Raw genomic sequence first — 12,556 nt, forward strand, 5'->3', positions numbered from 1 at the left:
GGACTGAGAATCACAGTTATTTTGAATATGAATGTAGTGGCTTGAGATGGAAAAATCCTCAGTGTGATTACTTTGTCACAACATGTATAAAACCCATCAGGGCTCTTACAGCGATGCACAGAATTTTACTTGGAAAAAAGACTGGATGCAAAGTATAATCACCAGGAGTTGCTGTTATAACAGAGGACAGTTTCTCAAAGAAAAAAATAAGGCAGAGAGTTTAATTAAATTGTATTCTAATTGGATCAAATAAACAGCACATTTCTGAAAAACTCATGTTAAAATATTCTATAATTTAAAAGGGCAATTGTACATTTTTAAATTGTTTTCTAAATCTATCCCAATTAGAGTATCTCTCATCTGTAGCCCTATATATTTCTTCTCTCTCTTAAAAAACAAAATAAAACAAAACAAAAAACTTTGGGAAGAGGGGTCACTGGAAGGTAAAAGTAAGTCTATACCTCCAGACAAGAAAACTGCTGTCTTAGAGTTACTGCTACTAGTTTGTTTAGAGGCTTTAGTTTACAAAGCACTTTCACTGTCACATTTCACCATAATCCCAGGTGGGAGGTAGGACACTGAAAACTATGATCACCCAGGCTGTTCAGATGCTAAAACTACAACTCACCAAGTGAAGGGCCTCTAAGCATATTTAAGTGGAGTCATCTTATGAGGTTCATAATAGGGCAGGTAACCACCCTTTTTGACAAAACAGTCCTTCACAGCACCGCCTCGCTGCACTCAATATGACGTTTTATTCTGGAAACAAGTAATATAATAAACTTCAGTTCTTTCCTCCCATTTACCCTTTACAGCTGGAGTTACAAATTCAAATGCCAGGCAGGCTGACATACCTAAGTAAGACATGTCCCAAATAAAGATATGATTTAAAAAAAAAAAAAAAATCAACGAAACTAAGTCTCGGTGCTGCAGAGGCTACAGGGGGATGGGACACTTGGACTGAAAAACCGGAGAGGCTTACTCCTCACAGGGAAGACCCTGCAAATCACGGACTATTGCCATGTACAGATCTGGTTTCCTACATCTGATTTTTCAAGAAATCTTGATTTTCATGTGAAGTTCCTGATAATGACAGCAACTTAACAAAATTAAAATAAAATAAAAATAACTTAAGTACTTTGGAAGTGAGATTGGGACTACTAAACTGAGATATCTGCTAGACCAATACTATTTCCCTTTAAACCTGAAAATATTTAAGTCTGATATATATATGTATATATGTGTGTGTATATATATATACATACATATACGTGTGTGTGTATATATAGACACAGATACAGATACAGATATAGATATAGATATTTTTTTAATCCCCCTAAACTACAAACTGTCCAGTATTAGATCTCAAATCCTACGCTGCCTCCTTTTAGCCTGTTGTATATTCAGGCCAATATACTTCATAACACTTAGGTGTAGTTATAATACATCTCAGTAAATACACGCTATCAGCGCCCCCATCCGCGCCATCCGCCGCGCACACCGGCGGGAGGCCACTCGACGCACGTTGACTTTGGACAAGCGGTCTCGCGCGCACGTCCCCCAGGACTCCGGTTGTCGCTGCGGACCCGTGCGCGCCGGGAAGCTCGCGGCAGGTACTCACCCGTTGGGGATACGGTTCTTCACCATGACGAGATAAGTTCGGGGCTCCCACGCGCCAGGACAACCAGCTCTCAGGCTTCTTCCAGAACAGACCCTCAGGCAGCTGCGGCCACCGGGGCGCGCACTCAGCCCGCAGGTGATCAAAGCCGGCATTCCTGCAGGAACTATAAGCCAGGGTGGGAGTGACAGACTCCGACGCCTCAATTCGAGTCACAAGCCCAGGCTGCGCGTGAACAGACGTAGCGCACCGAAAACTCCCGAAGACTCCCGAAGGCGCACGCTCTACCCCTCACGAGCCGCATCGCGCATGCTCCTGGACCGCCTTGACGTCAGTGCCCGAGGAGCGAGCGCTGGGCAGGCGGCTGGCGCGGTGGTCGGGATCCTTGCTGGGCGGTTGGTGACCTTCCCAGAGTCCGCAATAAATGGTGCGTCCTCGTAACATAACAAGAGTGCACTCTCCATCCAGGTGAATGTCATACTGCCTGTTAAAGCCCCCTGGACCCCACTATCTTGTCTGTTGGAGTCCTGCTCTGTGGGCAAAACCAGCGGCGGCCCCCAGTAACCAGAGACCCGCACAGGCCGCTAGAAACTTGTAGTCCCCAGAACCTGGCCGACCTGTCAATCATGCCCTTTGGGAGTTGAGAGGGTTGAGAAACACTCCCATTTTCCAGCATTCGGGAGTCGAGCTTGATTTGCAGCAAATCCAAGACCATGTTATTTATTGTCTACTGTGTGCTGAACATCTTGTTAGGATTGGCGGCGGACGGATGAGTTCGTACCCCAGCTCTCATCCTCACGTTATAGTAGGCAGAAAGCTGAACTTGCAAAGTAGGATGTAAGAAGAAAAAGTGCAATCGTAAGTGCTCTTCAAGGTCACAGAAGGGTCAGAGTAACAATTTCCTGGAAGATGCGGGGTTTGAATTAGGCTTTGAGACGTGAAATGCTCTAGATTAGAGGAAAACTGCAAAAATCAAAGGATGGATGTGGCAGGGAGTGGCAAGAAGAGTGGTCAGGCTATAGTGGAAGGTGTATGTTGGAGAGTGGGAAGCAGGGCTTAGCCGGGGAGGCAGACCAAGTGGTCTTTTAGCCTCACTTTCAGAAAGGGCCCCTCGTTTTGACTTTCTCTCGGACTGAAACTCAAAGCACAGGCACTGCGATATGTTGTCAGTTTTAAATAAAAGACAACATCACAGGACTTACCTGTGTCCAGTTTCTGGACCTACTATTGCTCTATGAATTAGTACATTTTTTTATAAATCCTGTAATTAACTTGGGAGTAGCAAAATTACATTATATTGTGTGTGTGTGTGTGTGTGTGTGTGTTATAAACTTTCAAAATATGCCATAGTTTTTGTAACCTGTTTTGGCATTATTCAGTTTTTATGTGCCTGAAGTCTCAAGGGAAGTGAACCCAAATCTTTCTTGACTTACAGGAGCAGCTTATGATGATTTGGGGGCTTAGTCCTGTGCAGTGGATGATTCCATTTTGATGCCTTTCCAAGACTTCTATATGAATTCACAGAAAATCTTTGTTAGGCCACTTGTTCCTAGTTTTTTCTTTTAGAAAATAAGATTATAGTTAACTAAAAGGTATTTGTTTTCAAATTTGTCAGGTAATGAAACACCTGGAAGCCAGGATGCTTTTTGTAACATCTTGTGAAATAATGCTGTTGTATTTAACCAATTGTAGAATTTTTTGTTAAATTCCACCTTTTCCACATCTTAGTAATAATATTTGCCATATATTTAATAAATTTTGATGTTGGCAAAATGCTATCCATTACCTTAATTGTATCATAACTTTGAGTGAGGTTTTATGTTTTTTGCATACCATCATAATGCAAATCAAAGAAGTCTGGGAAAGCATTATTTGAGAAACACTGCTATACGGGAGTTCAAAAAGGGCTGATCAGACTCTGTGACAATCGATGAACTAAGATAGAGATAAAATTGGATTTGAGACTGAATTCAGTTCCGCTAAGGAAGGAAGATGGATTAATACATTTGGAAAGATTTCCAAGAGCTGGGGGAAAACTAAAGGAAAAACAAACTTCTAGTTAGTTCATAATTAACCAAAGAAATAATACTAGATAACAGAATATGCATTTTGTGACCATTCCATATGCTAGAGTTTTTTTGTAATTTTATTCTGCTAACACTCCTGAAATCAAATGGCATGCGACAGAAGTAATCAAGGTGATTGAGTGTTAAATTTACACACAACATAAAATTTCACTTCAGCAATCACCTTGGTGATAAAGGTGTAACTGGATAAATTGGCAGAACACAGAGATTTCTAAATGCTAAGCAAGTGGCATTTCTACACATAAATTGCCTTCCGTTTGCTCTGGATTAGAAAAGAATGAATGAACTATTTGATTTTAATTCTCAGGTTTTGACTATGGACCTCCAGGTCATCTTATCCAAAAAAAAAAAAAAAAAAAAAAAAAAAAAAAAAAGCTAATCCTCAATTTCCTTACCCTTTAGAAAGAGCTTTAACTGCAAGAATTATAAATTAGCAATAATCTTGAAGAGAAGATTGGGTTTAACTGTTGGAGCCAATTTTTTTTTAATATGAAATTTATTGTCAAATTGGTTTCCATACAACACCCAATGCTCATCCCAACAGGTGCCCTCCTCAATGCCCATCACCCACCCTCCCCTCCCTCCCACCCCCCATCAACCCTCAGATTGTTCTCAGTTTTTAAGTCTCTTATTGGAGCCAATTTTTTAATAAAGAGGAGTGAATTGCCGTAAGAAGGTATGAGTCACAATTTTCCCTAAGGCAAATTTTCAAAAAGCAAATGCAGGGGCGCCTGGGTGGCGCAGTCGGTTAAGCGTCCGACTTCAGCCAGGTCACGATCTCGCGGTCCGTGAGTTTGAGCCCCGCGTCAGGCTCTGGGCTGATGGCTCAGAGCCTGGAGCCTGTTTCCGATTCTGTGTCTCCCTCTCTCTCTGACCCTCCCCCGTTCATGCTCTGTCTCTCTCTGTCCCAAAAATAAAATAAAAAAAAAAAAAAAAAAAAGCAAATGCAGTTTTTTCCAGATCTTCAATTTTATCTAATATTTTGCCTATAATCATTTATTTATCTTATGGAATAATAAATGAACCAGGTTAGAAACATCACCAAGTCTGCAAAACAATATCTGGTTAAAAATTTCTCGTATGATAAGTTTTTTATTTGATTTATTGTAATTTAACTATCTGTAGGATGTGTTGTCGCTAATGTTTCCCCAAGCTTAGCAGATAAAATTTACAGGTGTAGGCATTGGTAAGCCAGATATTGATTTTAAGTTCATTTTAGATGTTCTTGCAGAATGCAAAGTAAGTTAAAAATTGTTTTCCTGACATCATATTCCTGTTGTGCCTAATTTAGGTACGTTGTTAGGAAGAATTTTAAAGATGCTTTAAAGAGTCTTAAATCTATTTCCTAAATGTCTATTTACTGATTAAACAAAGAGTTTTGCTAATTTAGACTTCTCTTTTGTTCTGTTCTCTTCTATACAGTATTTTTATTTATTTTTTATTTTTTTAAATTTTTTTTTAATGTTTATTTATTTTTGAGACAGAGAGAGACAGAGCATGAACAGGGGAGGGTCAGAGAGAGAGGGAGACACAGAATCTGAAACAGGCCCCAGGCTGTGAGCAGTCAGCACAGAGCCCGACGCGGGGCTCGAACTCACGGGACCGCGAGATCGTGACCTGAGCCGAAGTCGGACGCTTAACTGACTGAGCCACCCAGGCGCCCCAGTATTTTAATTTTTTAATTTTTATACAGTATTTTTAATCATCTTCTGGATGTCTCACCTGAATGTCCTATAAACATCCATTAGTAACACCCAAAAATTGAACATATTGATTCCCTACTCCACCTTCATTCCTGCATTGACAATACTTGAAATGATACTTCTTCTCGATGACTAAAACCAAACACCTAGAGTCCTTGATTCTTCCCTCACTTTGTCCTATGTTTAATTGCTCATGAGATCTTGTGACTTACACCTTTTAAATGAATCTTTCTCCACCCTCCATTCCCACTTCCATTTTTTTTTTAGAGAGAGAGAGACTAAAAGAGAGAGAGAGAGAGAGAGAGAGAGAATCCCAAGCAGGCTCCATGCTCAGCAAGGGGCCCAACGTGGGGCTCTATCCCAAGATGGTGAGATCCAGACCTGAGCCAAAATCAAGAGTCAGACTCTTAACTGACTGAGCCACCCAGGAGCCCCACCCACGTCTATTTTTGATCCAGATCTCCAGTATCTCTCACCTCCACTATCATAATGGCCTCTTAACCAATCTCCCTGCCTCTGGTGAATATCTCCATGTTTAATCAGATATTTTTTCTCACTAAAGTTTTATAGTTTGGGAGGGTTCCCACATATTTTAATTGAAGTTATTCCTAGGTATTATGAAAATGTTTTTCTATTGCTATTATGAAAGTTTTTTTCTGTCATATTAATATACAGGGAAGCTATTAACTTTTATATACATGATCTTATATTCTGCCACTTAACTTTCTAATTGTGTCTAAACTTTTTGATTGAGTGTCCTGGGTTTTCTACATATAAAAACCTATCCTCTACAAACAATGATAACTTTGTCTTCTCTTTTCTAATAGTTATACCTCTTCTTTTACATGTCTTATTACATTAACCAGCATTTTTACTGCATATTAAAAGTGATGGCATATTTCTTTGTTTAGTTTCTAGTTAAATTTAAGTAGCATACTTTTAAATATCACATCATACTTTCAGTAATATATCATCCTTAAGACTATTTTCTTATTTATTTAGAAAGTAGAAATGAAAGAACCATCATGAAAAAGATCTCAAAGAGGAGAGAAGATATGGAAAAAAAGGTAAGGGATTGATGGAGTTTATAAGGATCTTGATTATACTAATAGCCCAATTATAAATGTAGGATAATCCTGAACAATGTGATATATTTGGTTCTATATTCAAGTCATATAGTTCATGTGGAGACCACTTTCAGGCAAATAGGCTTGAGCAATGAAACACAGGCCCATCAGGCCACCGGCCTCAAAATATCCAGAGGCCTTAACTGAAGGGCTACTTACAACCAGGCACAGTTACCAAAAAAGGGGGAATTCCATTCATTGCCACACCTCTTCACCTTCCCTCTTTAAAAACAGCCCCCTCCCACTGCCTCATGGCAAACAGCCTCTCCTCTACTGTCTTGTGTGCCGCCTCCTTGTGGGGAGTCAGTAAATTTCTAGCTCCTTTGTTCTGCCCCAGGTGAATTCTTTCACCTTCTGCATCACTGGCTTTTTCCGGATGGTCACCCCACATTTGGGGTCCCTTATCCAATTGAGAGACACCATAGTTCATATGTTAAAAAAATAATAAACTTAAGAATGAATTGTACTCTTTGGTCGGTTAATTGTACAATAAATAGTATTAGAGGTGAAGTATTTATTTATTTGTTTGTTTATTTATTCTCTTGTATAAATGTTAATTCAATTACCTGTTTTCTCAGCCAGCAGTCCATTGCTGCTTTGCTCAAAAAAAAAAAAGTTTTCTTTTTTTAGTTGGTGGATTAAACATATATAGGACCAATATCTACATGTCTTTTGGAGTAACTTCAGCTAAGATTCCTGTTTTATCCCTGCCTTCTAGTGGGAAGTTACAGAGAAATGTGCAGAACCCTGAAATGCTGGATGAGTTTATTAGGAATTAAAGGGAGACCTCTGTCAGTCACTTGCCAAAGTTGATATTCCATCCCACCTTGAAGGATTGCTGTTCCTTGGTCAAGAGTAGAATTAGGTATTTTTAATTGTGTTGAGGAAGATACTACAGGTTTAATAAAAACAGAACATCTTAGTTTATGTTGGCCTCATTCAGTAGTTCTTTAAAAAAATTTTTTTTAATGTTTATTTTTGAGAGAGAGAGAGAGAGAGAGAGACAGAGTGCAAGCAGGGGAGGGGCAGAGAGAGAGGGAGACCCAGAATCCCAAACAGGCTCCAGGCTCTGAGCCTTCAGCCAGAGCCTGAAGCGGGGCTCGAATTCACAAACTGTGAGATCATGACCTGAGCCAAAGTCGGACGCTTAGCCGAAGTCAGACGCTTAACCGACTGAGCCACGCAAGCACCCCTCAATAGTTCTTAAGTGTGGTCCAGGAAGCACTGGTAGATTTTGAAGTTCTTTCAGAAACTCTGTAGACGAGGCTCTTACTGTGATAACGTCTTTTGTTTTAGTTGTAATTTAAGGAGTCTTTTGCCATTGTATTTCTTAAACTTGAAATGAAAAACAAACTCATAATCTATCTTGTCCTAAAAAAAGACTTAACATCGCTAGTATGGTGTAACTGCAGAATATTAAGGCCTAAAAAACTGTAAAAGAAATAAAAGCTCATTTGAACATACTGAGTTTTTGATAATGGTAAGATATTCAATCAGAAAAACCAGTAGGCAGCTAGAAATATGGTATTCAGGATAGCAGTCAAGATTGGACAGAGATTTGGGAAGCCCTGGGAATGCGTGCACACACTTTCCGAGGCCTTGGAATATGCCCACATTTAAGCTATGAAGAGAAGTGTGACCATTGAAGAATACACAGGATAAGGCGCCAGAGAGGTAGAAGAGTGGAGAACAGTGACATACAAAGTTTTCAGAAAATAAAGGTGCCCAACATCATCAGATGCTATAGAGTAATCAAAGAATAGCTAACACTGATAGTGTTGGGTTTCAAAGTATTTTCATATGTCTGATCTTATTTGACCCTCCTAAAAGATATGTGAAGTTGGCAATACGTGAACACTAAGAACTTACCCATTGGATTTTGTCATTCAAACGTCCTTTTGGATATTACAGAGAGCAGTTTCTTAATTTAAAATCCACCATATTTAAAGAGCTCATATCAGTTGATAAAAAGGTGAAATTTAAGAAAACAGGCAAAGAATAAGACTTGGCATACTAAAGGTGATGACTTTCAAAGGGCTGATGACCACATGAAAAGATAAAACAAAAAGATGCAAGGTAACCCCCCACCTCAACTTCTTTGCAGATGTCAGAAGATAACAGTGCAGAAGAAAATATAGACAAGCATCTCCAAAATGCTTCTCAATAAGTATACCACCACTCTGATACTGTTGGTTTCTGTTTTTTAAAGATGTACATCTACATCTAATTCTCGGGTTTCAGCTGGGAACCCAAGTTTCTTAAGAGATGGGTTCAAACAGAAACGAAACTACCTGGATAATGCGAGATGGGCATAAGAAAATACATAGTAAATATGTGTAATAAAGCCAAGTTTTGTTTTCTAACCCTTTTCACAAATGTGGAGAAGCCACTAGTGCTTGAGACTGTGTTAGACCATAAAGATACATAGATACAGAACCTGCTTCAGGAAGGTGTAGAGCTCAGGGAGAAACACAGATAAATATGGTTGAACCCTGGTCATCCATCCATCAAACATTTATTGAGCACCTACTTGGTGGCATCTGCCGTTCTAAGTTCTGGGAGTAGAGTATAAAACCAACCAGCAATTTTTAAATTTACCAAGGAATACTGCAGTAAGATTCTCATGACATACAGTGATTTAGCTTTATACTTAGGCTTTATTTCCACCAGCCTCTATGCAACCTTTGAGTACTCAAAGGAGAAGAAAAAGACAAATGCTAGGTCGAATAACCAATAGGCCCTCCATTTTCTAAGGTACATAGGACAGCACAACCCCTGTCCTTCTCAGGCCATCTGGTGGATTGTCGGGTGGATAAGCAGAAAATTACACATGGGTTGGAGTGCACACAACACCGGAATCTTCTTTATACCCTATGTTTCATATCCCTAAGAGCTGGCAGAAGTGGGGGGTTGGTAGTATTATATTGACTTTACAGAACCGACATTAGTAGTTAAAATGGGTACCTAGAAACTTATCTCTCTTCCTTTCAGATTCCTTTTTCTCCAGTTTAATCAGATTGAAATAACCTTGCTTTGTTATTTGTATATTCTGCGGGATAGTTTGTATAGAATATGACTATTCTCATGCTTATCTGAGCTTGCTTTTTTTTTCTTTTTTTGCCTGACTACAAAGAAAAACTCTAGCCGATAGCTGAGGATACAGGAGCTAGGGGAAAAGTCACAAAAAGAACAAAATTCCATCCTGTTTTTAGTCCAGATTGAAAAAGAGGGAAGGGACAATAGCCATGGTCTTAGGTTCTGAGCTCACATGGGGCAATGACCGAGTCTTCATAATTGTCATAATCTTTAGAAATACATGCAATTTAGCTATTTAGTAAGTACTTTTGCCACTATTGCTATTTAATTATGTTATTAGAAAGTGTTATGAACTCTATGTTATTATGTTGACTTCTTGGTAGATTTAGATGCAGAAGAAAATCAAAACGTAATAGAGATGTCAAGAGGCAAAGTAAGAGAAAAACTAAAAAATGTTCAGGTAATGCTTCTTTTTTCTTTCCTATTTTCAGATTTACTGTTTACTGCAATATGCATCATAATAAACTTTTCTTTGTCAAAAAAGAGTGAAAATTCAGCCTTAATATATAGCTCCTTAAATCCCAACATCTTCAAGTTCTTTTCCATGCTTTTTTTCTTCAAACCTAAAGCCAAGAAAAGTTGAGTTGGTCATGCTAGATGACATCTCAAGAGAAAACATGTATATGCTTGTTAAAAGAAAAAAAAATGAAAAAAATAAGAAAAACATTGAGAAAATTTGTTTTTTATCCCTTTGGACAAAAGACTTATGAGCACAATTGTGGCCGTACTTGTGAAGATTAACTTTTCCATACCACTTATTTATGTTGTGTTTCAGATTAACCAAGGCGAAAAATCTTTAACTCACCTACTCATTGATGATAAGATATATCAATGGCCTAAGGTAAATAAATTTTCTTACACTTTTTTTTAATTTGAGAGAGAAAGAGAGAGTGCAAGCAGGGAAGAGGGGCAGAGGGAGGGAGGGAGGGAGAGAGAGAGAGAGAGAGAGAGAGAGAGAGAGAGAGAGAGAGAATCTTGAGCAGGCTCCATGCTCAGAGTGGAGCCAGATGCTGGGTTCAATCCCACAATCCTGGGATCATGACCTGAGCTGAAATCAAGAGACAGACACGCAACCAACTGAGCCACCCAGGTGCCCTGTTTTTACTTTTTTTTTTAATTTAAATTCCAATTAGTTAACATGCAGTGTAGCATTGATTTCAGGAGTAGAACCCAGTGATTCATCGCTTCCATGTAACACCCAGTGCTCATCCCAACAAGTGACCTCCTTAATGCCCATCATCCATTTATCCCATCCCCACCACCTCCCTTCCAGCAACCTTCAGTTTGTTCTTTGTATTTAAGAGTCTCTTATGGTTTGCCTCCCTCTGTTTTTAATCTTATTTTTCCTTCCCTTCCCCTATGTTCATCTGTTTTGTTTCTTAAATTCCACATATGAGTAAAATCATGATACTTGTCTTTCTCTGACTGACTTATTTCACTTAGCATAATACATTCTACTTCTATCCACATTGTTGCAAATAGCAAGATTTCATTCTTTTTGATCGACAAGTAATACTCAATTGTATATATATACCACATCTTCTTTAAAAAAATTTTTCTTAATGTTTATTTATTTTTGAGAGAGAGAGAGAGAGACAGAGTGTGAGCTGGGGAGGGGCAGAGAGAGAGGGAGACACAGAATCTGAAGCAGGCTCCAGACTCTGAGCTGTCAGCACAGAGCCCAACGCGGGGCTCGAACCCACGAACTGTGAGATCATGACCTGAGCCAAAGTCAGACGCTTAACCGACTGAGCCACCCAGGCGCCCCATACCACATCTTTTTTATCCATTCATCATTTGATGGACATTTGTGCTCTTTCCATAATTTGGCTATTGTTGATAGCACTGCTGTAAACGTTGGGGTGCATGTGCTAATAGTGCAATTGCTGGGTTGTAAGGTAGTTCTATGTTTAATTTTTTGAGGAACCTTCATACTGTTTTGCAGACTGGCTGCACCAGTTTGCATTTCCACCAACAGTGTAAGAGTGTTCCCCTTTCTCCGCATCCTCGCGGACATCTGTTGCTGCTTGAGTTGTTAATTTTAGCCATTCTGACACCTGTGAGATGGTACCTCATTGTGATTTTGAGTTGTATTTCCCTGATAATGAATGATGGTGAGCATTTTTTCATGTGTCTGTTAGCCATCTGGATGTCTTCTTTGGAAAAGTGTGTATTCATGTCTTTTGCCCATTTCTTCACTGGATTATTTGTTCTTTGGGTGTTGAGTTTGATAAATTCTTTATAGTTTTTCATACTAACCCTTTAACCAATATGTCATTTGCAAATACTTTCTCCCATTCCATCAGTTGCCTTTTAGTTTCGCTGATTGTTTCCTTTGCTGTGCAAACTTTTTATCTTGATGAGGTCTCAATAGTTCATTTTTGCTTTGCTTCCCTTGCCTCCGGATATATGTCTAATAAGAATTTGCTGGGGCTGAGATCAAAGAGGTTGTTGCCTGTTTTCTCCTCTAGGATTTTTTTTTTTTAATTTTTTTTCAACGTTTTTTATTTATTTTTGGGACAGAGAGAGACAGAGCATGAACGGGGGAGGGGCAGAGAGAGAGGGAGACACAGAATCGGAAACAGGCTCCAGGCTCCGAGCCATCAGCCCAGAGCCTGACGCGGGGCTCGAACTCACAGACCGCGAGATCGTGACCTGGCTGAAGTCGGACGCTTAACCGACTGCGCCACCCAGGCGCCCCTCCTCTAGGATTTTGATGGCTTCCTGTCCCACAGCTAGGTCTTTCATCCATTTTGAGTTTATTTTTGTCTGTGGTGTAAGAAAGTGTTCTGGGTTCATTCTTCTGCATGTCACTGTCCACTTTTCCCAGCACCATTTGCTGAAGAGACTGTCTTTTTTTTTTTTTTTTTCCATTGGATATTCTTTCCTGCTGTGTCAAAGATTAGTTGGCCATATGTTTGTGGG

At 39.5% G+C, this 12,556-nt stretch overlaps 1 protein-coding gene across 11 annotated transcripts in view; it reads left to right on the forward strand.

Moving 5' to 3' along the window:
• Nucleotides 1–1,316: 1,316 nt before the first annotated feature.
• Nucleotides 1,317–12,556, forward strand: part of CC2D2B (coiled-coil and C2 domain containing 2B) — a 94,956-nt gene continuing 83,716 nt past the window's right edge. For 4 of the 11 annotated variants that reach the window (XM_049645421.1, XM_049645429.1, XM_049645432.1 and 1 more), the window contains exons 1-3: nucleotides 1,318–2,045; nucleotides 6,411–6,475; nucleotides 10,407–10,472. In XM_049645421.1, coding sequence (XP_049501378.1) covers nucleotides 1,928–2,045; nucleotides 6,411–6,475; nucleotides 10,407–10,472 — 249 coding nt within the window. In that variant the 5' untranslated portion in view covers nucleotides 1,318–1,927. The other 7 variants (XM_049645424.1, XM_049645431.1, XM_049645426.1 and 4 more) reach the window with 6 other exon arrangements.

The sequence above is a fragment of the Panthera uncia genome, chromosome D2 (genome assembly GCF_023721935.1).
Source record: "Panthera uncia isolate 11264 chromosome D2, Puncia_PCG_1.0, whole genome shotgun sequence".
NCBI classification, from domain to species: Eukaryota; Metazoa; Chordata; class Mammalia; order Carnivora; family Felidae; genus Panthera; species Panthera uncia.